Below are 27,806 nucleotides of genomic sequence, written 5' to 3'. Positions count from 1 at the left end.
TCTTCGAATTCTGCCGGGCACTGCTAAGCCTGACACTTTTCACACCGCATGGCAGGGCCAGCACCCAGGCGACTGCCTCAGGCAGCACCATCTACAGGGGCAGCAGCAGATCTGGCCTCCGTCACCCAGGGCGGATCCTGCTCTACAGTGGAACTTTACTGCACATGCCAACCAACACCACTTGCAACAACTTTCAGCAGCTGCCCTTGAAATATGGAACTCTGGATCTGTCTATGATCTAGCTCATGGGTAGGCAAACTAAGGCCTGGGGGCCAGATCCGGCCCAATTCCCTTCTAAATCTGGCCCATGGACAGTCCAGGAATCTGCATGTTTTTACATGAGTAGAATGTGTGCTTTTATTTAAAATGCATCTCTGGGTTATTTGTGGGGCATAGGAATTCATTCATTTCCCCCCCAATATAGTCTGCCCCCCCACAAGGTCTGAGGGACAGTGGACCGGCCCCCTGCTGAAAAAGGTTGCTGACCCCTGATCTAGCTAGCTATTTTAATGTAATCTCTCTTCCCTACTCTTGTGTTTTGATGTTTTTTACCTGTATGACAGATGCCTGTTTTCTCCTTCTTTTTGTATTTTATTTCTTTATTGCAATTTTATTGGTGCAGTATTAGACTCTTACTGCCCTCTCGAGATTACGATCAACATGCTCCACACTTTGTCAAATGCATGTTTATTAAGTTGCTTTCACTGCACTGCGGTTTCACTTAATGTTCTCCAAACCCTTGGAGACATAGTGGCGATTTACTCCAGACACACGCCTGTCTCTCTCCAGCAGGTACCACTGATAGGTGTTCCGAGCGATTCTCTTCTCCTTGCCCCCGTTGGTGTACCTGTGGATGTAGGCGGTGCTCACGCCAGGGATGACCAGGCACACGTACATGAGGCCCAAGCTGGGCAAGATCTCGTACCACATCCCGACGGCTGCGCGGCTCTTTCTCTCCCCGGCCCTGGAGACCTCTCCGTGAGCAGAGCTGCCTTTCAAAGCAGAGTTCGCCTGTTTTCTCTTTGGACTTTCTCGCTGCTCTGAAAATCCAGTAAAAAAAATTAAAAACCATTCTATTTTTTTAAAAGAAGAATCTTAAACTGGAGGAGTTGTCATTGTATAATGTATTTGTGTTTTGTTCTTAAAGAAAATCTGCCTAATTTCATGATCCATCTCAGGATGGGGGGGTCAGCAGACTTAATCTCTGCGGTACGTCTCACATATTATCTCTGTAACCATTACATCAATGTTTTTATTATTATCTTTATCGCTTGTCCAGTGGTCCAAGTGCAGTGAATATATAATGCAGCCCATTGTTCTTTTCTAAATACTACTCCAGGGGGACAGGCAAAAAATGAGACAGTGTCTTATCGAAATTCTGGAATGTGGCCTATTGTTGTGAGAGACTGCAGGGATCGTAAAACACAAGAGTGCAGATCATCTAAGTGAGCCAAACCACATGCTACTACAACGGAAATCTCCCTTAGCCCCCTCCCCACAATCCCCCTCCTTTCGTTCACATACATGCATCCTTCCCCAGCTTTCATACAGACAGCGGCACATGCATACACACACAACACTCTTCCAGTTCGAATAACACACAGGCAACGACGACAGCACCCCTCTGATGTACACCCAACCCACAAGCTCATTTTTCTGTCCCTTCCTTCTGGTTCCTTCCACTGCTGCAGCCCTGCTCATCCTGGAAATTTACCTGTATCTTTTGTGTAACAGACTCCACTCTGGAAGATTAAATTTGTTTCTCAAACCTAGGGTTGTCATATTTCAAACAGTGAAAATCCGGACAGAAAAGTTGTTGAGCGTTTTTGGGCAAAGTTGTTCAGTTGTGTGTGTTTTTTTTACTTTTGCCCAAAGTTGCTGAGCACACAAAAAGAGTTTTAAAGGAAAGTTGCCAAAAACGACACTGCTGACATGTGTTGCCATACATCTGGATTTTCCTGGACATTTTAGCTATTTCCACCTGGACACAGCTTCCGACTACAGTATTCTAGATATGTCTGGGAAATTCTGGACGCATGGCAACCCTAATCAAACCTGTGCTACATTTGCCAGCACTTTTCTCCAAATTTATTCCAAAATACTTTCTTGATAGACATTGCACAGCTTTGTCCTTGAACAATTTCCTGCAATATATATATATGTGTGTGTGTGTGTGTGTGTTAACAAAGTCCAGAGGGATAGGAAGTGGACCATAGCCCCTGAAAATTTGTGCTATAATAAATTTGTCAGGGATTATGCGTTTCAGAACTATCTTCTAACAGATTGATTGATTTGTCCATTTAATAGTAACAGAAAGATATGCAACTTCAACAATACTGTAGGACTCTAAATCAAATTAAAAATTTGTAAATTAAAAACATTTTACACAGAATCTACCTTGGCTGTGGTGAATGCCAGTCATAAAGTCTGAAACCAGTCAGACTTTTTTCTGTTCATGCTTGTCTGTCTATAACACAAAGGAAAATATATTACAAAACAGATCATTCTTTAGACACAAACTGGAGTCTTTCAAAGGTCTTAGCCAAAATGGTCAACACCTCTTTATAAAAGTTTCCTTGGGAAAGGTCTTCAGCTTTTCTGTATTGACACTCAACAAAGAACAGCCCACACTCTGGTCAGTGACCGAAATAAATTGATTCATTCAACAGCAGTCCAACAAGCAAATTTCACTTGCCCTTGGACATAACCAGATCTTCACTCTGCTCAAGGATCATTCAGTTGTGTTCATTGTAACTTGGAGGGGAAGTGCTGTAAGAATGGCCATTTTCATAGCAAGGAATAATTCAGTTGCATTTGTCACACAGTGACAGGTGTATTTCTTTGGTATATATATTTTTGCCCACAACTCGTACCAAGGAACAGATTCATCCTGTAAATTTTTAGAAACCAACAAATATTGTGATTTTTAAATGGATACTGTCATTTGTGAGTTTGGACCCATTACACCAAATACCAGGTGAATTCCTGTCAAAGTCATGTTTTGGTCCTCCATCTTGATCCAAAATGGCATCTAGCATGCAAGCTGATGAAACGACAGTGGCACCTCAGGTTAAGAACTTAATTCGTTCTGGAGGTCCGTTCTTAACCTGAAACTGTTCTTAACCTGAAGCACCACTTTAGCTTATGGGGCCTCCTGCTGCTGCCGTGCTGCCGGAGCACGATTTCTGTTCTCATCCTGAAGCAAAGTTCTTAACCCGAGGTAATATTTCTGGGTTGGCAGAGTCTGTAACCTGAAGCGTCTGTAACCTGAGGTACCACTGTACACCCCCATTGATATCCAGGTTTTCACGCTGCTCAGGTTGTACAGTGAGGGTAGCGGCCTCATTATTTTCGGCTGGGACGCTCTCACGCTGTACCGGGATATTTTCCTTTCCTTTTCAGGCAGGCACAGAGGGTGCTGCTTGCAGGACGTCTGATGAAGCAGTTTGTCTTCAGTGTCTGTTTGGGGCTCACTAGCTGCCTTCTGCTTTTTGAAGCAGTTGCATATGCCCACGGCTAATCCAAACCAGCTGGGCTTCTTTGCTTTCTCTCTCTAAACATCCCTTGTGCCTTTATTTCAATCTTCAACCAACCAAGAAAAGAATTTTTTGCTGCCCATTTCCTGAGAACCTTGTGAGCAATCTTATTTTTTCTCCTGCAGGTTACTTTGGGTTTCTGTTTTTCCCCAGCGATTCCACCCATCCCCTCAAGAAGCAAGGCCAGCTCCAGTGGCGTCCCCCGTCTCCTCACCTGATCACTAAAAGGCATCACAAGGGCCATGCTGATATTATCACAGTATTTCTAGGGTGATGGAAGACACGTCATGCTCCATCTGGGGTAGGCTGTCCACCTTTGGTCCCCCCCCCCTGCACTCAGCTCCCACCTGTGGCTCCTAAAAGCTGCCAGCATGTGACTGCGGCGACACCCTGGGAAACAGCTTTGACTGGCCTGCTAAGCCAGGTGAGGGTAGCGGATGGGTCTCCATCCCTGGCTCTGGCAGATTGAGCGGCCAAGAACAATAGAGGGTTCAACAGCCAATACCGTGGTTTCTGCACGTACTGTAGGGGGAAGGGAGGGACACTGGGAAGGGAGCCAACGCAGGAGAAGGAAAACTCTGACCCTAAGCCGCCTCGGCTGGCTGGTGGGAGACCTTTGGGAGAAGGAAAGCTTGAGCAAACCCAACACCAATCTGGAGCGGAGTCCCTAAGGCAGTTGGGTGGTGCCTTGGAGGCTTCCATCTGGCAACTCCGGCAGCCAAGCTGGCGCCCAACATACTGCTGTGCTTTCCTTTGGACCACATCAGGGAGGCCAAGGGGGCAGCCCAGGACCCCCAGGCACTCTGGGCATCGGGGAGCCACTGGGGTGCAGCCCCTCCCACCCCGCACCCCCCACCATTTAGAGGGCTCCCCAATCTTGTAACATTGGTGCAAGAAGAAGCCTTAGATCAGAAGCACCAAGGGCCATCAGAGGCCAGGTCGGCTCTCTGCCAGAGAAGCCAACGGTCTGTGAGCCGGGCAGCCGCTTCCAAAGCCGCTTCCGCCTGGCAGGAGGCATCTGCCCACATCCAAATAACCACAGGGGCACCTCGGGTTAAGAACAGAATTCCTTCCGGAGGCCTGTTCTTAACCTGAAACCGTTCTGAACCTGAAGCACCACTTTAGCTAATGGGGCCTCCTGCTGCTGCTGCCAGAGGTCAATTTCTGTTCTCAGCCTGAAGCAAAGTTCTGAACCTGAAGCACTGTTTCTGGGTTAGCGGAGTCTGTAACCTGAAGCGCCTGTAACCTGAAGTGTATGTAACCTGAGGTACCACTGTATATTTAGGCTCAAGGGTGAAGGAGGTTAAATAACTATACAGTGGTACCTCGGGTTCCAGACGCTTCAGGTTACAGACTCCGCTAACCCAGAAATATTACCTCGGATGAAGAACTTTGCTTCAGGGTGAGAACAGAAATCGAGGCCCCGTTAGCTAAAGTGGTGCTTCAGGCTAAGACCGGACCTGCGGAACGACTTCGGTTCTTAGCCCGAGGTGCCGCCCCTCTCCTTGGGCTCGGCGGGCCCCGGGTGGCGCGCCCCAAGTTCCCCCGGCCCGCCCAAGGTGGTACCTGGCAGCCCGACCCGCAGTCCGGACCCGGCGGCGGCGGGAGCAGCGCGGGCGCCGAGGAGGAGCCTCTGGCCGGGGGCCTCTCTCTCCGCCCCTTCCCGGCCGAGGCGGGGCGGAGGGCGGGGCGGGCGGCGCGCGGCTTTAGCTGGCGCGGAAGAGGCGCCCGTTCCCACTCGGCCTGAGCGCGGCTGCGGAGCTTGGTCGGCGGCGCCCCGAGCAGCAGCGAGACCCGGAGCAGCCCAGAGGGAGCCAGCGCACACGTGGCACCGCGACGCCGACGCCACCGCCATGGGCAGAGGGGTGAGCCAGGGAAGGAAGGAGGGAGGAGAAGGAGAAGAAGGGGGTCCCCCCGCCGCCTCCCGCCGCCTGCTCTCCGGGGCGGCTCCCGCTCCCTCTCGGCTGGCGGGGCTCCGGGGAGCGGGCAGGGCGCCGGGCATCCGCGTCGAGGGGCAGCAGCTCCGGGGAGGCGCGAGGGAGGCTTCGCTGGCGGGCCGGGCGGGGGGCGACAGGGAGGGCAGGCGGGAAGCGGAGAAAGAAAAACGAGCCCGGAAAGAGGCTTCTCCTTCTGGTCCCCGAAGAGGAAGACTTCCGAATTCTGCTGCCTCGTTTCTCGTTCTGGGAGAAGTTTTTCTTGGGTTTTGAGAAGCGAGGATCACCAATGATCCGAAGAAGCCGAGCGTGTCCCCAAAGTAGCCCCGCACCTTGGCCGCCCCACCTGGGGCTCCTGCTCGCCTGTTTTCGCAGCTTAGCCCGCCTTGGGGGACACTTCTCTGGGAAGACTCCTGGGAGGGGAGCCCGACTCCCCCGTCCCCTCCTCGGCCCCGCTTCCCGGCCTGGCCCTGGGCTTCCTGTCTTCTGGGCGGGCAAGTGCTGAGTTCAGGAGCTGCAGCCGAAGGGGGAGTTTCTGTCGGAAGCCCAAGTGCGAGGTTTCTGAATCTGCAGCTCACCTGCTGCTCTCCAGAAGAGAGAGAAGACAGGCCCCCTCTTTCCCGGGGCTGCCTTGAGGCAGAAGGGAGCCATTTTCCTCGCAATTGCAGAGTTACAAAATGGGTTATCAGCGCCTCAGGTGAAAAGGGCTGAGAGGAGGAGGAGGGCTGGGCAGACATGAGGTTCTCTCTCTCTTTTCCCGTGCCCTGGACGTGTCTCTCTCCGCACCAGCCCAGACGAGATTCCAGACAGGGAAGGGAGTTTCAAAATGGTCCGGGGCTCCAGCTGGCTGGGTTTTTTAATCTTGGTCCCCCACTTGGGGGCAGGAGGGCCAGGCATGGGCGAGAGAGGCTGTCGACATGGCAGAAAGTGGAAGTGGCCCCCGGTCCCTCCGGCTTGTGGCTTCGGGCGGCCCTGGACTGTGGTGCTTTCCTGTTCAGATCTACGAAAAACTTTCCAAAGTCTGGGAGGTTTTTCTTTTTCGAGGCCGTGCCTAGAAAAACAGCTAGAAATGGAAGACCAGGGTGGTGAGCCCTGCTCTATTTAGGCCTGAAAGTCCCCGGTTTGATTATGGGTGTATTGTATAAAAAGCTTATTCTGCCTTTTCTCCAAGGATTTCAGTTCTACCCTTGCTGCCCTTGGCCTGCAAGGCAGGTTAGGAAGAAAGGTGGGATTTGCCCCACGTCTCCCAAGGAGCCTTAATGGCTGAATAAGGGGCCTCCTGTGACAGCGCCCCGTCTCAAGTTGAAATACTACCTTTCATGTGCTCCATTTGAAAGCAGAGTGGTTTTCCTTAACTGTACTTCTGTAGAGGCCTCAGGGTCCAGGTTTTGCAGGATGGTTAATTAAGAAGGCTAATTAAGCGGGCGGGACAAGTAGAAACAGGAGAGGCCGTTGCCTAATTGTGGAAACATCGGAGTGACAAGATCCTACAGCTTGATGCAGTGGGGCAGTAAAGTTGGCATTGCTCTTGGTAGTCTGTACCATTAGCACATTGTGTGTAGTATTTCGTTGCCTTTGGGTAGCTTTCCTTTAGTGCCCCGGACAGCCATGCCATTCATTTAGCTGAACTCCTCCCTAGTAACTTCCCTTTTCTTGCTGGATGTAAAGGATGATCACATCACTTGGCTTCGCACTGGCTTTTTTTTTTCGTAGGCGGGGAATATTTTGTGTTGCTTTTCACAGAAATGTAAACTCAATGCAGGAATCCTATAACTGCAATTTATAGCCTGTTTGCTTGAGGCTTCAGCCTTCTTGCCCTTTCCAGTACAACCCTGAACATGTTTAACTCCAGAAGCAAACCTTGCAGAGTTCATTGGGGTGTGCTGCCTTTTCTTCCCTCCTGTGCCCTCCAGCCAGCCCCGCTCTCTTGAAAGTATGTTAACTGCGTGGTTGAGGTAGTGAGCACACCTGATGGGTCTCCTGTTTTCTTGCAGCAAAGGTAGCTGAGGGCAAACGACTAGGGAGATCACAGTGCAGAGGTTTGTCTGTAAAATTCTTAGCAGAGTCGCAAGCTGTTCTGCGGCTCGCTCTACCGTCCTGGATGTATGTTGGCCGTCTCCCAGCACAAACTAGTTTCAAGATGGGGGTGCTGGTGGCAAGCATCGGTCTGAACTGGCTTTGACCAGTAACGACTCGTTCAGTTCAGTGCCATTGGCAGCCATGGAGTTGCAACCTTAATTGCCAAAAACAGGAAAAATAGCTTTGATTGAGCGCTGTCTGTTTTTTGCCTTCGCTATGTGAAAGCAAACAAAGCTGAGATTCTGCAGTCTGGGAATTCTCCTTGTTAGCACTGGCTTCATTAAGCAAACCTCAGAGGAATCTCAGATCCAGAAGAGTCGGAGGTAAAAAAACAAAACACCCTTCCACACCGTTCACAGTGACTCTGATATTTCAACACAAGAAAAATGGAAAATTACTTGAACCTGTTTTGTTACTTTTTTTGAGCAGGGTATACCTTTGGATTCGGTGTTTATGTAACCGGAGATTCTAGTATAGCTTCAAGATTTAACTTGCTTACACTCCAGAGTATTACTGTGGATGTTAACAGGGGCTCTCTCTTCCAACTGCAGTTGTGTCTATTAGCCTGCACACATTTTATTCTTCTGGACGCCATTTTCGGTTTAAGAACTGCGTGAAGTTCCCAGGTCGGCTGTTGCTTCTCCATTGCTGGATGAACTATCCAGTACGGGGGGAACTGCAGTTGCTTTGTACTAATATATCCCTTTATCCACACCAAACATGGATATCCTGAAGGGATCTGAGTTTTTTGGTTATTTGTGGCATTTATGCATGAAACGGAAAAATCATTTTTAAAAGTCTGAAAGCATTCACATTTTAAGATCCCGTTTAATCCTTCAAATTTATGCTTATGGAGCAAAACTCAGAGTACAACAGTGAATAAAGAGTTTTGCCAATGTCCACAGTGTGTGTTTCCTTTTAATTTCCAGAACTTTAGGGCTCTGCTAAAGCCGCCTGTACTATCCGAGCTACGGATCTTGTCAGGAGGAGAGGGCAAATTTTTCCATTGCCCCATCAAGGTCTGCTGACTTCTTCTGAGAATTTTTATTGTCTCAAAAGGCTTTGGATTTGTATTGTACCAGTAATAATATCTGAGATTAAAGCTGGGCTGTTGAGCAGTCCAGAAACACCCCCCCCCCAAACCCTGCAGCCCCTGGAGTGATGAGACTGGTTATCACTTCTATAATCGTGTGGATGTCGCGAGCATTTTTATGGGATTCATGACATGCCAGTGTGGAAATTTACTGTACTGCTACCAGAAATTTACTTCCCCGCATACCAGGAACTCACAGAATTGCTCTTTCCCCCTTTCCAATGCTGACCTTCAAAAACCGTGCACAGTCTCGCGCTTGGGTTCCCTTCCACAGCCGAATACATTTTGGCTCTAACCAGAGCTGCGAGAGCAAAAGGTGGGAGCAATAATTTGAGCACCCACAATAATTGATTTCCTTGTGACCCTAGATTGTTTTGGATTCTGAGCTTAGGCAGTTGTGGATTTGGAGTTGATGTTCTCGGCCCATTTTGGACTTTGTTTACTTTCAGGAACCTGAATAGGTAGGAGCAAAATGTGTGTATGTTTATAACTCTTGTACTTAAATTTAAAAAAAATTAATGAAGTGGAAATGCTTGGAACAAGGAAATATAGATTTCATGCGAAGCATTCATATACTTGCTATAGACTGAGGGATAGCTCAGTAGGTAGAGCATGAAACGCATAATCTCAAGGTCATGGGTTCAAGCCCCACGGTGGGCAAAAGATTCCCGCATTGCAGACCCCTGGACTAGATGATCCTCAGGGTCCCTTCCAGCTCTACAGTTCTGAATCCAGTTAATTGTTCCCTTGTGTAGCAACATGCAGGTTGCTTTCCATTTCTGCACAGAGAAAGACAGCAGTTGCCGGGGTGTGACACCAGTTGCAGCTAAAGCTTGCTGTGCACAGAGGCTTACGGCCAATGACTATGATCTGCTAAATATGCCGTTTCGGCTCCTCTGGGAGGAATGACAGGATAGAAATGTAATAAATAGTCATGACTGTGACTCACTCCGGAACCCATCTTGAATTGGCTTTATTAGCCAGTCTGTAAGATGGGCACCAGTGACTCCCCAAGGGCACTGTGCCTGCGAGATAATTTTTGAGGACAGGAAGAAGATGTCTTTCATCATGCTGAAATGTGGAATAGGCAAACGCAGCACGTCTCTTGCACGGCTCCTGTGTGCTCCAAAGTTCAGAATGGTAAGACTAGTAGGAGGGGAACAGGTTCTCAGGATGGCTTCTGAGAGAGGTCCTCTTCAAGCAGGTGAGCCAGTGAGTTGACTTGAGAAAACCTGTGCGTGGAAAAGCTTCCAACTGAAATAAACAGCACGACTGATACGTAAGAAATGGTGTGTATATCTAAGACCTTCGAGGGAGGAGAAGAGGGGGAGATCCGCCTCTTTCCTCAGTTCCAGGACTAAACATGTCACCGTGAGCTTTCCCAACTGGTGGCAGATTTCCTCCTCCAGCATGGCCACTGCTTGAATATTACTTGAAATACAACAGGATTGAAATAACTCCTTGAAATATACCAGACCGAAGACTTGGTGGATTAGTTAGGGATGGAAAATCCCAGGAAAAGGGAGGCGGTCATGCCAGGCACATGGGTTTGGCCTCATGTTTTCCAGGGTGAGGGAACAAGCAAGACGACGGCTAGGGAGGGCGCAGATTGTGGTATAGCTGTCAATCCGGGCATAATTATTTTCTCCTCATGCCCCAGTATTCCATTCAGATCAAGCCAGCCGCTTGTTAGCTATGTATGCTCCTGGGAGGAGTCCATCCCTTGTCTTGCAAATGGTACATTGGCTTGGTTCATCCCGGCAATAGTGCCCCATATAAGGAATGCAAGACTTGAAGCGAGAGAGCAACTTACCTAACTAGCCAGTCTTTCCCTGAAATGGTCAAGTAAGAGAGGCAGTTGCCGTCCGATTGTTTTTCCGGAATCCAGTTCTGGAACTCCTTGAATGAATTGACAGAAACAGAGTTGTAGTTCTGCATTTATACTACTGGCCTGGCTGCTGTCAACATCCTCATGTCTGAAAATGCCATAAAGGGAAACGCTGCTTAGAGATGGGTGCAAACAGAGCAGTATTGGGACCAGCTGAGATGTATATATAAATAGTGAGCTATTCTTTGAGTTTCATAGAACTCTTCCATTGGCTGAACGGTAAAAGAGAAAAAAAGGGTTTGGCTCAAGTCCTGTGTACAGTAAGTGGCAGCCCTGCAGTTCAGGAAGCTCTTTGTGGACTGACTATGTGTGTGCCTAGCACAATAGATCTTGAGCTTTCCCAAAAGGATATGGAAACAAAGATGGGATGACAGCTCTGTGAAATACAAAAGCCAGCATTTATTCAGATCTATTTCTAACACTAATGGAGATTATGATCCCCTACAAGGTAGAGATATAAAGCAAAGCAAAATATGGTTAGTCTAAGAAGAAGCAAAGTTGGAGATCAATTTTAAGTGTGGACTAGGCATAGTAGCCAAATTGGGTAGGATTGTCTAGTGGTTGGAGGATATACTGCTTCCACAGATAAATTGTATGTTCATTTAAGGTTTATATTACTGATTTTCATGGGGGCCTCACAATGTGGTTAATGTAAGATCATTACGCCAATAAGCACTATTTAAATTAAAAAAAATATGTTGGGGTTTTGTTCTTTTTAGAAGAAGCTGTTTCTGCTGCTTCTCACTCCCCGCAGGGCAATATGGTCCTTCAGAGGCCCCTGTTTGTGGCAGTTGGAGAAGGAGAGGCCACTGGTGAACTTTCCATTGCTGGGTGATGGGGCATCTGGATCCAGTTCGAATTCTCCCTTTGCTGGGTGACTAAAACATGGAGGTGGGTTGGCGTAGGTTTCTCAGAAGGCAGCCGCTGGCCTGTTCATAGAGTTCTAGCCTCAGTGCAGAAGTTCAATTCACGTTCAAACTGATGAAGACAAGTGTGTAGCAACATTGCTTTCATACTGGCTGACCCCTGGCAAATGTTTCTTTGTTTTTCCTTGAATTTTCCCACCACACTTGCCACCCTCCACTTCCTCTCTCTTTGAGAACCACTTCCTGAAGCAGTGGGCTCACTCCTCTCGAAAAAGGCTTTCTAGCTGATAAAAGTAGGCAGCCCCGGAGTGCAGGAGGAGAACTGGGTCTCCCCTAAGCCAAAGAAATGGCTGTCTCCTTTGACGTACCTTGCCTGCAAACCTGGGTGGGAAGCAACCAAAACTGCAAGTACAGTGGTACCTCAGTTTACAATCTTAATCCATTCTGGAAGTCCGTACTTAAACCGAAACCGTTCCTAAACCGAGGCGCGCTCTGCCTAATTAGGCCTTCTGCCGCCGGTGCCCTTTCACAGTTCAAATTCCATTCTTAGACCGAGGTAAAGTTCGCAAACTGGGACACTACTTTCGGTTTTGCAGAGTTCGTAAACTGAATCATTCGTAAACAGGGCTGTTCTTAAACCGAGGTACCACTGTAATTGTTTGTGTGTCGAGTGTGTGGGCGATTGATCTTGACTTTTTAGAGATACTGAGTAGTACACATGGTCCCTTTTTCTTCACAGATTCCCAGTATCCAGTTGTTTCTCTGACTCCCTTCAGTAGCCATTCTCAAGCAATAATAGATCAGGAATTGGGGTGCCGGCTGGTTGCCTTAGCCAGTTTTGGCTTTCCAGAGCAGCCAGCGTCCGACTTCCCTTGATTATCCCAGATGGCGATTGGTGGGGGGGCGAGTTGCCTCAGGAAGATAAGCATTGTTCTGTTCCTGCAGCCACAGAAACAGTAGCTCCATCTGCCCTTGAGATGCTGTTTTAATGATGTCACTATAATAGCAGAGCAGATTCCCAGGGACTTTGTTTTATGTACTCTGGCTTTTATCTTGTCCAGATTGAAAAGAGCGATGCTCCTACTTGTCTAACCCTCAGCTTTGTCTTACATTTGGGATGTGGCACAAGCAGTTCTAGTTGCCCAAGGCTCCGAAATATGGAGAAGCTCTTGGCATATTTACAAGAGAGAGCCCAGAAAGGAGGGAGGAAGAAAAATGTTGCTTCCTGAAGGCAGCACCAGTATCCTCGTTTTTCGCTTAATGATTCTTCTTACACCAACCCACTAAAACAGGTCATTTTTATGCCTGTTTTGCAGATGAGAGGCTGAGAACTCTTGGCTTAAGCCATAGCACCTTCACTGTGCTGCGCCTCATGTCTAAGCATAATGTTCTTCATTATATATTTCATCTTCTGTGTGTGAGTGAAATCAAACCTTTATTAGGCATTATGCAAATAAAACCATAAAAGAGAAAATAACATGTAAAAGCCTTGAAGTATATATAAAAAGGCAGCAGTTGGCTACATACATATATATATATATATACATATAGAATCAGTGGTTTTCCTTGTTAACCTGCTCCTTGGAGGACTGCTACCAAAAACTCGGCTACCCCCGCCGTTACCCTTTGGTCAACGTCGGATAGGCAGAATCCCACACATTCACCTTGCTGGGGTTCCAGACCACCCAAAAGAGGGGACAGCACGCGTTGACGGAGCGTACTGTACAATGGGCAATGAAAAAGAATATGCTCTACAGTGTCCGGGACATTCATAGAGCATCTGCAGAATCTCTTGTTTCTAGGGATGTTTTGATATCTTCCCCGGACAAATGCTGAGGGAAAAATATTCAACCGGGCCAGCATAAAAGCCCTACGTTGGGCTGGGATTATTAATTTAGTGACGTAATTGGCTCTGCTATCGAAGATATTTAAATCATAGAATATGGGGGAGCAAATTTTGTTTACAGCTGCCATAATATTTTGTCTCTCGACATCCTTTAGTCTAGTTAGGATATTATGGAAAATGTATTGCTCATTAGAATTGTACAGGGGCTCCAGCTCGATGCCCAAAGATTCAATCTTTTTTTCGAGGTACTGATACCATCTTGATTTATAGGAGTCTTTGAGCAAATCAGCGAGCAGGCTTGATGGAGAGCAGCGAAAATGGCAGCGTAACCAGTACTTTATTGAGGTGGACCAGGCCCAGTATTCCATTGTGTGTATGCCTATTTCTGCAGAAATAGGCATCTTCTGTATATCTAGCCAACATGACTTGCAATGTAATCCTGTACTCTGAAGTAATCCCATTGAATTAATGGCGGCTTGCAGTCAGCTAAGTACGTATAAGACCGCAACATCTGAACATTGGGCGTTTCGACATTATTTAGCTTTTTCAAAAGTGTAAACAGTTTAGTATTGCTTTAAGCAATGCAGTCATACCTCGGGTTACAGCCACTTCAAGTTGCATTTTTGCGGGTTACGGACTGCCGAAACCTGGAAGTACCGGAATGGGTTACTTCTGGGTTTTGGCGGTCATGCATGTGCAGAAGCGCCGAATCGCAACCCACGCGTGCGCAGATGCGGGTTGCGAACGTGCATTCCGCACAGATCATGTTCACAACCCGACTGTCCACTGTTCAAGTTCTTAGCATAATCTTTGACAGAGAACTATTTTTTACTTTGTGCAGAAAGAATTTCATAATCGTATGTGTGTATATAGGAGAATATTTCAGTTTACTTCACAGATCTACTATGACTAAGTGCCTCCTTCAGTATCCGTGGCTTAAATCATCCCTGTTGAAATGCTGATTGTTCTGAGAGACTCGATTGTTCAAACTGCTTGGAAAGATGCTTTGCTGTAGTTATTTGCATCATAAATGGAAACATTATTAGCCTTGTGGCTTTGTTTTCCCTGTGTATCTGAATAACACCAGTGGATGATACTTGTTGTTTTGTATTGGCTCCGTCTCCCTTTCTCACCTGCATGAATGCGCAGCCCCTCTGCCTCACCTGTGACAGCATCCTGGCCTCTCTCTTCTGCTCAGGTTTGCACTTCCTGGAGTTCTGTATATTTACCAGAAGCCAGCGGATTTCTGAGGCCTTAAGCTTGTTGATTCATTATATCTCATTGTGCCCAATACGCCAACCTGTTGTGGATCAGAGTGGGTGGTGAGGGGAAGCAAGTTGGTATTGCCCAAATTCTGACATCGCTGTGACACACACACACACACCCACACACACACGACCCACACCCAAAGCAGGAAGTGTGTGCTTTCTGCTCTTTCTGCTCTCTGCCTCCAAGAGAGGCTGACAGAATGAATTGGTGCTGGCCCTGGCATGTAATCTGCAGAGCACTTAAGTCCACTTCAGCAATTCACAAAGAAATGGGGCGGGGGGGGGGATTCCAGAATTTTCCAGGCATGTGAACTGGATTGCAGGGGGGGCGTGCAAGCCACTTTTGAAATGAGGGCATGGAAATAATAAAGCTGGGCTTGTGTTCAGTACCCTCTTTATGATTTTTATAAGCTGTACTTCCTTTTGAGCTGGAAACGGAAGGGGCAGTGAACGCCAGTCTGTGTCAAGCGGTCTCTGGTATGGCTTATCTGCTGTTAATCTAAGATTTCTTGCATTTCAATGCTATTTAAAGCAAAGAGACTGGAAGAGGTGAAGTGGGTTTTGTTTTTTTCTGACAATGGCCCTACAGGTTTTTTCCCCCTTCCTTCCTAAGTGACTTCACTGTTTCCACCTCCCCCATTTTTTAAAAAAAGAGAAGGGAAAATATGAAGTACGTTGAGCATTTTCAGCTCAGCTTCATCTTCTGCACAGATAAAGCTCCACTGCATTTATTAAAAACAGCCTGTAGTTTTATAACAGAGCCCTGAGTGCACTGTAAAAGTATGAGGAAAATACTCTTTGCTTCTTTAATTACATAGGGTTTTAGGTACTTTGAGAGAATCAACATGTGGAGCTCGTAATTCTGTCAGTAGCCTTCTGGCCTCTGCTTGCCTTTAGCTATGTTGCCAATTGTATGAACTCCAAAGGGGCTGTGGAAAAAGCATGAAACTTCCCCCAAGTTAGCATCAACAGGTTATCACTGTTTATTCCTTTCAGCTTGATTGAAAAGCTTGGCCTAGTTTATCCAGCCAGACAAGACGGCAAGTACAGCATCCAGATGTATTTATTTATATTTACTACCTTATAAATGTGCACGGTTAATACAGGGTGGCTTAAAACAATTAAAATTGCAGTAGTGTGCCAAATTGACATTGCAGGCCTATACATGTACCGGAAGCCCCATGGAGTTCCTAAGGGCTCACTCCCAGGCAAGTGTTCACAAGAGCGCAGCTTGAATCTCTCTTTCAAACTCCCAGCTTCTAAGGCCTCCCCTTTGAACTGGAACCATTAATTGAATCGCTCTATTTGTAGAACGAGATTCTCCATGTGCACATCCTAGTATCCCAAAATGGATGGAAGATTGGGGAGCAGGTGAAGTAGTTGAAACGACCCTTTGCATCACCATCTTTCCCCCAGACATTAAAAAGGTGCTTCTGTGCAAAAGTTCCCCATGCAGGCTTCATTATACCGGTGAGGAATAGTTTGAGTACAAAAGCAGGGTTCACTGGGGTTGAGGAGAATTGCATTAGCTTCCCACTTAACCAAGTTAAGAAGCCTCCATCCTTTGGCGTTGACATTTGGCATGTTGTCTCTGAGCCTAGCCAGTGTCCCTCTTGCAGGACAAAAGCAGGCGGCTGTTTTGTTGTTGTTTTTTGCTTTATCCAGAGTTTGTTGTCTGCTTACAAACCCCGGCTTGATCACTGGAACCATTCCTGTTTCGATTTGCCCATTGTGTGAAGGAAGGAGGAGTGTGGGAGCAAACAGGCTGTACACACTTGCACGCTGCTTGTTCCCGTTACGGTTTAAGCAAGCCATCATTCCTCAAGCAAGGAATCCTGGCTCATTGTTATCTCCAAACATGGTGAGATTGTTTATCCAGTCCATAAATCGTTGGAAAAAGCTTTCTAACTGTTCCACAATGTGGCAGCATGAAATGGATGGATTGTGCTAAACTTGTGATAAGGCTCGTATGGGATGTTCTTAGAAACGACCACACTCTTAACAGAATTAGTCGGGATGCAGAATGTCGTGTTTCTAAAGAATGTTTTCGGTTTCCTGTAGTGTGACTGACAATGCAAGTGCACATATCTTGCAGAGCGCTTGCTGCAATGTGAAAAAGAATAATGCTCACATTGGCTCAACTCAGGCACCATATTTAAGCTATGGTTTGTACTAACCAAGAGGGATGCGGGTGGCCTAGGACTTGCCGATCAGAAGGTTGATGGTTCGAATCCCCGCGGGGGGGGGGGGGTGAGCTCCCGTTGCTCGGTCCCTGCTCCTGCCAACCTAGCAGTTCGAAAGCACGTCAAAGTGCAAGTAGATAAATAGGTACCACTCCGGCGGGAAGGTAAACTGTGTCTCCGTGCGCTGCTCTGGTTCGCCAGAAGCGGCTTAGTCATGCTGGCCACATGATGCGGAAGCTGTATGCCGGCTCCCTCAGCCTATAGAGCGAGATGAGCGCTGCAACCCCAGAGTCATCCACAACTGGACCCAACGGTCAGGGGTCCCTTTACCTTTTGTACTAACCATAGTTCAGAACATAAATCATGGTTTGAGCTTCCAGATGAACAGCTGCCACTTGAGCTGAAACAAATGGTCTTGGAGGTTGCCTGTTTTTGTTTTCCATCCTTGCAATAGCTAACTTGATGAATTCATTCCCATATCAAAGATGCAGCAGCTCCTGCAAGCAGATGGATGGACATAACTATGGCCTATCAGTTCTGACATAAACCATAGCAGGCTTAGTGCAAATCCACTTTGAACCTCCAAGACCTGAGCCATTGCGCTTTTTTACTCAGTTTCTGGTAGTTTCTAAATAGGAGGGTTTTTTTTAGTTCGCAGTGAGTCCGTGTGAGTGCGATGCATTGACCAGGAGTTCTCTCAGTATATTTGTTAAATAATATCTGCCGTGAGAGATGTGCTTGTCTCCCTTTTTAAAATTCAGTTAAATTGGGTTTTTATGTGGAATCTTAGGCTTTTAATCATTGCCCTTGCCACTTGGATTTTAAATTTGCAAATGGCTTTTTATTGTACCTAATTGTAAACCTCTCAAAGGGCACCGCAAACAGCTGGTGGAAATCATTGCTACCATCCTGGCCCCTGTGATGGTTGCTTTTGTGTTGCCTGCAGCGCAATTTGCTCCACTCAGAAGTAAATCCAGCTATGTTGAATAGGCTTTAGCGCTTGGGAGAATTCAAATGTCCCCACAATGATTGCTTCTAATATTCTTACAGACAGGTCTGAATTTCTCTTTGATAGAGAGACCTATAACTGAAAGGTAGAGAGCATTTTGTATCTGTCAGGTTCAGGGTGGATTTGATTTAAATCACTAGTCAGTAAGACGTGGTTTTAATTCTCCTTTTTTTTACAGAAAGACTCATTCTTGCTGGCATAATCTTAATATTTACAACCAGATAAAGGTTTCATTTTCGGAATAAAAACTTTTCAGTCGTTTTTACAGTTATATCAAAAATTACTGATTTGGTTATACTATTAGAAATACATTGACAGATAATTATGAAATTATTGTGAGGTTTAATAAGTTAACTGTTTATATTTGGACAACTTTTCTGCTGTACTTTATTGCAAGGAGAAAAATAATCATTTCCTGAATAACAATTTAAACAATTTATTTAACTGAAACAATAACATTGTAGCATATGTATCCATGTTTGTTAAATGATGTTGTTAAACAATTAACTGAGTTTTAGCACACATGAAAAGCTTAAAACAAGTCCTTATTTCCTGATAAATAGCCTTCGGACTATAATGTAACTTAAATAGAAAGCTATCTTTAGAAATATTTTTCCTCCAAAAGCATTTTATTTTAAAAATCCAATTTAAAGAAAAAAAGATTTTTTAAAAATATATGTTTTTAAAAATCATTGGTTTTTATCTGCCCTGGTCAGGTTCCAGATTTAATTGCTGCACGATATTTCACCAGTTCAGGTGAGCCTGGCAGCAGAAGTGTGGAGGAGCTTTGCTCAAGGTGCTGGGGCGGGTCAGAATTTGACATGACGAAGCTGGATGGACTGTGTCATTGCAAGGCAAATGATTTCTGACTTTTCTTACAGACTGGACGTGACAAGTATGAGCCTGCGGCTACCTCTGAGCATGGAGCCAAGAAGAAAAAGGGGCAGAAGGAAAGGGATATGGATGAACTGAAAAAGGAAGTTTCGCTGGTAAGGACCTTTTTTTGACATCTGGAGGTGGGGGGTGACTCAGCTCATGAAGCAAGAGTTGGCCTTTCAGACTTCCCAAAGATGGTTTCCTAAATTTCAGTTGTGTGCCCTGTTTCCTGTTCTGAACTTAGCTATAAGATTCACGCTTCATTCACTTTCCTGGGCTTTATTGGCTAGCTATCATATTTTTGGGGGAACAAAAGTATCGTGAGGCGCAGTGTTTTGCCTATTTGCTGTGGTGCCAGAACCTTCTATAAGTTGTCCTCTTGCTAAAATTTCAGCCTCTCATTCCTCTGACAGTTGCCCTGTTCTTCCCACAACCCTCTTTAAAAAAAAAAATCTGGTTGGCATCGAAATACAGTTTCTCTCTCTCTTGTATATTGTAAATTATAATATATGTTTTAATATACGGAAGTGGCACTGTGGTCTAAACCACTGAGCCTCTTGGGCTTGCTGATCAAAAGGTCGGCAGTTCGAATCCCTGTGACGGGGTGAGCTCCCATTGCTCTGTCTCAGCTTCTGCCAACCTAGCAGTTCGAAAGCGCATCAGTGCAAGTATTTAAATAGGTGCCGCTGCAGCAGGAAGGTAAACGGCATTTCCGTGTGCTCTGGTTTCCGTCACGGTGCCCTGTTGTGCCAGAAGTGGTTTAGTCATGCTGGCCGCATGACCTGGAAAGCTGTCTGTGGACGAATGCCGGCTCCCTTGTCCTGAAAGCGAGATGAGCCCCGCAACCCCATAGTCACCTTTGACTAGACTTAACTGTCCAGGGGGCCTTTACCATTTTTTACCTTTTGAAATATAAATATAAGGGAAGGACACTCTGGCCTCGGGAAGCTGCCTCCCTAGAATAACATCATGGCAAGGAAAATTGGCATTTGGAGCTGTAGGGCTGTAGAGTGAAAGAGAAAGCCCTTTGACCCTAGACACCAGCCAGCGTACTAAGGGTTGGGGTGTTTGTGTTGGTGTGTGTGTGAGAGAGAAGTGAGTTTGGGGTTCTCTGTATCACAGCGTGTTGCCTTTGAGAATCATTTGACTGAAATAAACAAATGCAGTAAGTATTATGGTGAATTTACTTATTTGAAATATTTCTGTATTGCCCTTCACTAAAATTGGTCCCAGTATGGTGTAAACAATTAATGTCCAAACAGTAAAAACATAATAAAGCAACTGGCGAATAAAACAAAAGCCATCAGGAAAATGGAACCATTTGCATTTTTTCTTTTTTAAGGTTTGAAAAAATAAGGAGTTTTCTCCAGTCCCCTGGGGTGGGGCGGGAAAAGTATGGATACTAATCAAGTCACCCTAGAGAGGGCATTCCATAAACTGGGTGCCACAAGTGGAAAGGTACTTGATTGTCACATACTTCAAGTCTCAGCTGACAATCTAACAGAGCAGGTGGGGTGGTAGAGGAGAAAGTGTTCCTTTCCATTCCTTGGTCCCACAGAGAAAGAACGGGGTGAGATTGCCGTCTTTCTCCCAACAAAGATCTTGTTAGGAGAACCAGAGAGGTTTCTGTGCCATAACCAAGTCTGGAGCCAGACTGGAATGAGGTTCAGTAATGAGTTGCCCAAGAGACCCCGTCTTTGGTGCATCTATTCAAGCACTGAGCCCCAAAAGAGGCTATTAGTGACTGGACAACAGGTATCATAGTTGTCCGAGGCCTAAGAAGGTTTTTAAGGAGATGTGCTGCTGCTGCTGCCGCCGCCTCAAAGGCTGCTGGAGCTGCTCCCTTTTTCATGTAGACGCTAATTACCTCCTGGATCCAGAGTCAGTCCTCTTCTCCTAGGTTTAGTCCGCCATAGACAAGGGCTGAGTACGCAAGCAACAAGCCTGATTCCTCCCAAGTAATTTATTCTTAAGCAACAGCAGTTAGATCCCCACCCCCAAATTAGACACAGTGCTTTAATGACATCCCCAGATGGTTGTTAGACAGTAAGACTTGAGATCTGATCAATAGGAGTGATTTTATCTTTGAAATGTCTGGCAAAGTCGTCCCAGCAGGCCTCCCAGGGGCTCCCGGATTGCTCCCCGTGGGCCCAAGCTGGAGCAAGCAAAGCTACTCAGAAAAGCTTTGTTGGACAGCTTTCTGAAGATTCAGTGGCGGTGAAGCATTGCTTTTTTGTCACCATCATCACCACAGATTAGGTCCCTCATTGTGTTGGATTGTCTTCTCCGCTAGCCTTTCACTCTAGAAGCATTTTGGAAAACCAGGATGTTGCATAGCTGGATTCTTAAGTGGCTACAACTGGATAGTCCTATGCAGTCCTTTGCAGGCATTCTTGGGAGCAGATCTCATCTGAACTCAGTGGGACTTACCTCTAAGCAACCATACATGGCTTCAGCCTGTAAAACACATTGGTTGTTAAGAAAGGCGTTCTCAATAGCTGCCTTCCTAATAACAAGCTAAGCGAACCTAAAAGGGGCTGTTTCTTGTTCTGTCCTTCTAAAGCAGTGCTTCCCACCCTTGGGTCCCCAGATGTTGTTGGACTACAACTCCCATCAGCCCTACCTGGCAGAACCAGTGGTCAGGGATGATGGGAGTTGTAGTCCAACAACGGATGGGGACTCAAGTTTGAGAAACACTTTTCTGATTTTTTTTTAACCTGCTGTTTTCATTATGATCCCCACCAAAGAGAGAGAGAAATATCTAGTCATATCTAGTATTATTATTTTGCTTCTCAGTTTAGACTAGCAGTTTGGAAGCTACAGCCCACCATGACCTCCCTGCCTTCCTCTCCCATTTTTCCAGTTTGGAATGTCTGCTTGTACTGTTTAGCAAAGGCTTAACACGTATAAACCCCATTCAATATGAAACCAAGCTAGAAGCAGTCGTCACCATTTTGGGGGTAATGTGTTTTGCATAAGTTAATTGCATTGCATAGAATTTCTGAATTTCTTGGGTGAAATAAAATCACCACCTATGCCTTGCTAATCTTCGCTTTGCTTTGCAGGATGATCACAAACTCAGCCTGGATGAACTTCATCGGAAATACGGTACAGACCTCAGCCGGGTAAGGTGGCCAACTATGGAGTGCTCCCCCCCCCCCCAAATTTTGGTCTGCAATACAGAGAACCTTCTAAAGACCTCCTGGGGATTAAGAAATTTATTCATGCTTAATGTTTTAGCCACAATTGGAATGCACCTAGTCTTTCCACACTGGACTGTCCCACTCAGAAGTTGTTACCTCCCCATTTCCTGAGTGGTTTCTGAGATTTAGCAGTTGTTTGCCTCACTGCCATTTGCATTCTGCTATAATTATTTTTTAAGAGCCATGGGATTTCTTGAACGATGCTGGAAAATTGTGCTGGGGCTGTTTAGTGCTTGGAGGAGATAGAGTAATGCAAGCTTGATTAAAGGGCTGTAGTCTTTAATCTTTAATTTCACTTTTTAAAAAGCCACCTGCAATGAAACGGGGCTCATCCTTTCCTTTTTAAAAAGCTACCGTATTTTTCTGTGTATAAGATGCCCCCATGTATTTTGGGGGGACTCCAAATTAAGAAAACCTCCCAGCACTACCTGTGTATAAGACGAGCCCCTATTTAACACCCCCCCCTTTGGGGGGGGGGGTAAAAAACCTAGTCTTATACACGGGAAAAATACGGTATTAGTGTTGGAATGTATTGGGCTATGTCATACCGGTGGCGACCATTTCACGCAGGGGTTGCTTTCCTGGCCCCCAAGCACAGCGCACAGAGGCGGAGCATGTAGACGTGCGCCCCATCTTGTTACACACACCCCCCCATTCCACCTTCTTCCTGGTTCAAAAGAACCGCTCATCAGCAATCACGCCTCAGTGGGACATGCCAAAAATGGTTGCCACCTGTACTTGTAGTTGGCCATTGAAATCAATGAACAAGTTAGTCATGACTGATTTTAGTCCATGGATAGCAGTGAGTCTGCTCTTGAGTATGATGTAGCTGGATACAACCCTTCTAGGATCAGTAATTATTAAAAAAAACTGCTGGTGACTGGCGCCATCTTGGCAATGGCATTTCCCTTTCACTCGCACAAGAATGTTTTAAGATGGCACCTGCATATACCAGGGTTGCCAACGCTGCCTTCCAATAGTTGTCTTGTCACCAGCCCCAGACAGCATGGCTAATGGTCTGGGATGTTGGAAGCCATAGTGCTTTTGCTGGTCCGTGTTAGCTGCTCATGAAAATATACACAAACCATTTAAAGGCAAACTATGCTCTGCCTCCTTCGGTTGTTTTGTCCTTTGCAAATTTAGGAAGTGTTAATTGATTAGATGACATCTCTACTTGGAAGTCTCTCAAAGTGGAGCAAATCCATCTCTAATAAGGGAACAAGCTAGCTAGCTTTTTAGGAAAGGCCAGCAAGAGAGAGATCGCCTCTTGGCGGCGGCGGCGATTGCATTTCAGAAACCATCAGTAGTTGGAATGGAAAGCATGCTTTGATGTTCCTTAGGGGAGATGCTGTAATATGTCTCTTCTTCCACCCCCTCTGTGTTTAGGGTCTGACTCCTGCACGGGTCCAAGAGATCCTGGCTCGTGATGGCCCCAACTCGCTCACTCCGCCTCCCACCACCCCAGAATGGGTTAAATTCTGTCGGCAGCTATTTGGGGGCTTCTCGCTTCTGCTGTGGATTGGAGCTATTCTTTGTTTTCTGGCATATGGTATTCAAGCAGCGACAGAGGAAGAGCCGAATAATGACAATGTGAGTTAATAAATGTGTATGTGTGTGTGGTAGAGAGAGAGAGAGAGAGAGAGAGAGAGAGAGAGAGAGAGAGAGAGAGAATCTGAATTGGGGAGGCTTCACTATGGCATTAAGCTGCATGGGAGGTTTGACTTGAATCTAAACCGTATGACCCAATTCAGACATAACTGGAAGTATTGATTCCCATCATGTGAAGGAGCTTGTAGTAAGCTTTTAAATTCTTGGTTTGTGTTCATTAGCATGTTTCCCCATTATGTCTGATCCAATACCTGCCTTTCATAGTTCCATTGTTTTCTAACAATGTTGTTTCTAACGCCTTAACTGGTGTTTCGGACTACTTTGTTTCAAACACTTCTGCTAAAGTGATCTACCAGTGGCAGTCTGCCTCATGTCACTGGTCTCTCTTTTCCCTGTGATCTGGAAAATGCTTTGTTCTTCCTCTTGTTTTTCCTTTTCCCCTTTTGTTTATTTCTCCACCATCACCTTATTATCCGGGTTATGGGACAGGGTGAGACATACTGCTGACAAAGTGACTGACTTGCCCTCCCATGCTGAATACAACTAATGTTATGACCCCAGGCCCACTGTTTGGGAATTGAAGGATTTGTCACTCAAAAAAGACACGGGTTCTCACCTAAAACTCATGCAGTGTGTGCATCTCTTTGCAGTTGTACCTTGGGGTTGTTCTTTCTGCTGTCGTCATCATAACTGGCTGCTTCTCTTACTACCAAGAAGCCAAGAGTTCAAAGATCATGGAGTCCTTCAAGAACATGGTGCCTCAGGTATGTAAGCGCTGCTTGTTCAGCTTTTGGTGGTGGTTGTTGTTCATACATCTGTCTCGAGACACGGGAAGGCGAAGGGGCTGATCCAGCACATGGGTGTTGGCAGGTGTAAAGTTGAAAGTTGTGTTGTTTCTTCTTCTTCTTGCAGCAAGCTCTAGTGATCCGAAATGGGGAGAAGATGAGCATCAATGCTGAAGGGGTGGTTGTTGGCGACCTGGTGGAGGTGAAGGGAGGGGACAGAGTCCCAGCTGATTTGAGGATTATTTCAGCTCATGGTTGTAAGGTATGTATATGCATGCAGTGAGACTTAAGGGACCGAGACGCAGCCTGCAGAGTAGCCAGGCCTGCCACAAGGGTGCGATTTCTCGTGCATTTTCTCAACAACATACTTCCTCGCGCAGGTGGACAACTCATCCCTCACGGGTGAATCGGAGCCCCAGACCAGGTCTCCAGACTTCACAAATGAGAATCCACTGGAGACTAGAAATATCGCTTTCTTCTCTACCAACTGTGTTGAAGGTAATACCCACTTTGGAATTTATGATCAAATGAACCAGCAGAGCATTGAAGTGTGAGGAATTCTAGAAGTGATGGGTACTTCAGAACAAGGGGAGCTCTTGATTAGCTGCCTTTTCTGTTGGCCCATGATGCTGGCAGATGATAATTTGTGCTGCCAAAAACCTCAACACAGTTGCTTGCGTTTGTGTTCTCTCAGAGCAGTGATCACTTTCAGACAAAGGGAAGCCCAACTCCAGCCATATCTTAGCCAGAATCGGAGAATATTTCCGTAGCCACATTTGTTTTGTCATCCGCTTGGCAAGAAGGTGCAGCATCTTGCCCTTTGGGGAGTAGGGGGTAGGCGAAGGTGACATGGGTGAGTGTCTGGAGGCGCTTGGAAGATGGATGGTGGCTAACAGAATGAGGTTGAATCCTGACAAGACAGAAGTACTGTTTTGGGGGGACAGGGGGCGGGCAGGTGTGGGGGGCTCCCGTGTCCTGAATGGGGTACCTGTGCCCCTGAAGGACCAGGTACGCAGCCTGGGAGTCATTCTGGACTCACAGCTGTCCATGGAGGCGCAGGTCAACTCTGTGTCCAGGGCAGCTGTTGATCAGCTCCTTCTGGTATGCAGGCTGAGACCCTACCTGCCTGCAGACTGTCTGCAGCGTGGTGCATGCTCTAGTTACCTCCCACTTGGACTACTTCAATGCGCTCTATGTGGGGCTACCTTTGAATATGACTCAGAAACTACAACTAATCCAGAATGCAGCAGCTAGATGGGGACTGAGAGTGGCTGCCAAGACCACATAACGCACATCCTGAAAGACCTACATTGGCTCCCAGCACATTTCTGAGCACAATTCAAAGTGTTGGTGCTGACCTCTAAAGCCCTAAATGTCCTTGGCCCAGTATACCTGAAGGAGCGTCTCCACCCCCATCATTCAGCCCGGATGCTGAGGTCCAGCTCCGAGGGCCTTCTAGCGGTTCCCTCACTGCAAGAAGTGAGGTTACAAGGAACCAGGCAGAGGGCCTTCTTGGTAGTGGCACCAACCCTGTGGAACGCCCTCCCATCAGATGTCAAGGAAATAAACAACTATCTGACTTTTAAAAGACATCTGAAGGCAGCCCTGTATCAGGAAATTTTTAATGTCTGATGTTTTATGATAGTTTATGTGCTGTAAGCTGCCCAGAGTAGCTGGGGAAACCCAGCCAGATGAGCAGGGTAATAATAATAATAATTTTTTTTAAAATTGTGGGTGGTAGCTGCCAGCTGCTTTATGAAGCTGTGTGCAGTGAAGCTTCTCAAACAGCGTTTTTTCTAAGAAGGTTTACTTGGTAAAGTTCCTCTTGTGAAAACCCATATGCCACCATTCTTGATGAGAGTGGGAGTATCTAGTTTGCTTACATCAAACTTACAGTGCCACCTTAACATGCAGGACTGCGTTTACACAGAGTGAGCAAATACATGTTGTTTTTCCCACGCCCGCAGACTTGGCTGGTAAAACTTTGCCACTGTTTTCCAGGCACGGCCCGTGGTGTCGTCATCAACACTGGCGATCGTACGGTCATGGGCCGCATTGCTTCGCTGGCTTCCGGACTGGAAGGGGGCCAGACGCCCATTTCTATTGAGATTGAGCACTTCATCCGCCTCATCACTGGCGTGGCCGTCTTCCTTGGCGTTTCCTTCTTCATCCTCTCACTGATCCTTGAGTACACTTGGCTGGAGGCGGTTATCTTTCTCATTGGCATCATCGTGGCCAACGTCCCCGAGGGGCTGCTCGCTACTGTCACAGTAAGTCAGTGCTGATATCTGTGTGATGCCCAGCTCTGCCTCTCTTTCAAATCAGAACCAGTGAAGGCAGTGAAGGTCCTGTGTGAGTGCCTGGAGGCAGTTGGAGGATGGATGGCGGCTAACAGAGTGAGGTTGAATCCTGTCAAGACAGAAGTACTGTTTTTGGGGGACAGGAGGCGGGCAGGTGTGGAGGACTCCCTGGTCCTGAATGGGGTAACTGTGCCCCTGAAGGACCAGGTGCGCAGCCTGGGAGTCATTTTGGATTCACAGCTGTCCATGGAGGCACAGGTCAATTCTGTGTCCAGGGCAGCTGTTTACCAGCTCCATCTGGTACGTAGGCTAAGACCCTATCTGCCTGCGGACTGTCTCGCCAGAGTGGTGCATGCTTTAGTTATCTCTCGCTTGGACTACTGCAATGCGCTCTACGTGGGGCTACCTTTGAAGGTGACCCGGAAACTGCAATTAATCCAGAATGCGGCAGCTAGACTGGTGACTGGGAGCGGCCGCCGAGACCACATAACACCGGTCTTGAAAGACCTACACTGGCTCCCAGTACATTTCCGAGCACAATTCAAAGTGTTGGTGCTGACCTTTAAAGCCCTAAATGGCCTCAGTCCAGTATACCTAAAGGAGTGTCTCCACCCCCATCATTCTGCCCAGACACTGAGGTCCAGCTCCGAGGGCCTTCTGGCGGTTCCCTCACTGTAAGAAGTGAGGTTACAAGGAACCAGGCAGAGGGCTTTCTCAGTAGTGGCTCCCGCCCTGTGGAACGCCCTCCCAGCAGATGTCTAGGAAATAAACAACTACCAGACTTTCAGAAGACATCTGAAGACAGCCCTCTTTAGGGAAGCTTTTAATGTTTAATAAATTATTGTATTTTAATATTCTTTTGGAAGCCACCCAGAATGGCTGCAGAAACCCAGCCGGATGGGCAGGGTATAAATAAATTATTATTATTATTATTATTATTATTATTATTATTATTATTATTATTATTAGTGGGAACTGCTGCAGAGATGGGCGGCCACATGCCTTCCAGAGCCAATTTGCCCCTCTTCCTTGGCAGTTGAATGCAAGCCTTTCTCTTTGTCATTCTCCAGGTTTGCCTGACATTAACTGCCAAGCGCATGGCCCGCAAGAATTGTCTGGTGAAGAACCTGGAAGCTGTGGAAACTCTGGGCTCCACCTCGACCATCTGCTCTGACAAAACTGGCACCTTGACTCAGAACCGCATGACGGTTGCTCACATGTGGTTTGATAACCAAATCCATGAGGCCGACACCACAGAAAACCAAAGTGGTAAGCTGGCTGCTCTCTCCATCAAATAAATAAGCTCTGTGGTACGGCTGCCTCTTGCTGATA

The 27,806-nt window shown here is 46.7% G+C and overlaps 2 protein-coding genes across 4 annotated transcripts in view; one reads left to right on the top strand and one right to left on the bottom strand.

Moving 5' to 3' along the window:
* Positions 1 to 671: 671 nt before the first annotated feature.
* Positions 672 to 5,141, bottom strand: LOC310696484 (NADH dehydrogenase [ubiquinone] 1 alpha subcomplex subunit 1-like). Of its 2 annotated transcripts, XM_083482063.1 has the most exons (4): positions 5,116 to 5,141; positions 3,945 to 4,150; positions 2,398 to 2,463; positions 672 to 1,040 (listed from the first exon to the last, which is right to left on the bottom strand). In XM_083482063.1, exons 3-4 carry the CDS (start codon positions 2,420 to 2,422, stop codon positions 718 to 720), a joined length of 348 nt encoding a protein of 115 aa, XP_083338189.1. In that variant the 5' UTR covers positions 2,423 to 2,463; positions 3,945 to 4,150; positions 5,116 to 5,141; the 3' UTR covers positions 672 to 717. The 2 variants fall into 2 exon arrangements, with proteins under 2 accessions (XP_083338189.1, XP_083338190.1); XM_083482064.1 differs by lacking the exons at positions 3,945 to 4,150; positions 5,116 to 5,141 and having other exon boundaries at positions 2,398 to 2,467.
* A 207-nt stretch (positions 5,142 to 5,348) lies between these two features.
* The window catches only part of ATP1A1 (ATPase Na+/K+ transporting subunit alpha 1), a 32,222-nt gene continuing 9,764 nt past the window's right edge, over positions 5,349 to 27,806 (top strand). The window contains exons 1-9 of one of the 2 annotated variants that reach the window (XM_083481688.1): positions 5,349 to 5,401; positions 18,584 to 18,691; positions 21,644 to 21,703; positions 23,168 to 23,371; positions 24,040 to 24,153; positions 24,302 to 24,436; positions 24,555 to 24,672; positions 26,176 to 26,444; positions 27,545 to 27,743. In XM_083481688.1, the coding sequence (XP_083337814.1) occupies positions 5,390 to 5,401; positions 18,584 to 18,691; positions 21,644 to 21,703; positions 23,168 to 23,371; positions 24,040 to 24,153; positions 24,302 to 24,436; positions 24,555 to 24,672; positions 26,176 to 26,444; positions 27,545 to 27,743 (1,219 nt within the window). In that variant the 5' untranslated portion in view covers positions 5,349 to 5,389. Of the gene's footprint in view, positions 5,402 to 5,801; positions 6,168 to 18,583; positions 18,692 to 21,643; positions 21,704 to 23,167; positions 23,372 to 24,039; positions 24,154 to 24,301; positions 24,437 to 24,554; positions 24,673 to 26,175; positions 26,445 to 27,544; positions 27,744 to 27,806 lie in introns of those variants that run through there. The other variant, XM_083481689.1, reaches the window with a different exon arrangement.

Source organism: Podarcis liolepis, assembly GCF_965112155.1.
Source record: "Podarcis liolepis genome assembly, chromosome: 17".
NCBI classification, from domain to species: domain Eukaryota; kingdom Metazoa; phylum Chordata; class Lepidosauria; order Squamata; family Lacertidae; genus Podarcis; species Podarcis liolepis.
The sequence above is the reverse complement of the archived record's forward strand: the minus strand, read 5'-3'. Positions and strand labels throughout refer to the sequence as shown.

What these genes read in the sequence shown, in the direction of transcription:
- LOC310696484 (XM_083482063.1), bottom strand. Translation starts at nt 2,422, where the DNA reads ATGACTGGCATTCACCACAGCCAAG. An exon ending in TGGCATTCACCACAGCCAAG is followed by an intron (nt 1,041 to 2,397) that starts GTAGATTCTGTG and finishes CTGGATTTTCAG; the next exon opens with AGCAGCGAGAAAGTCCAAAG.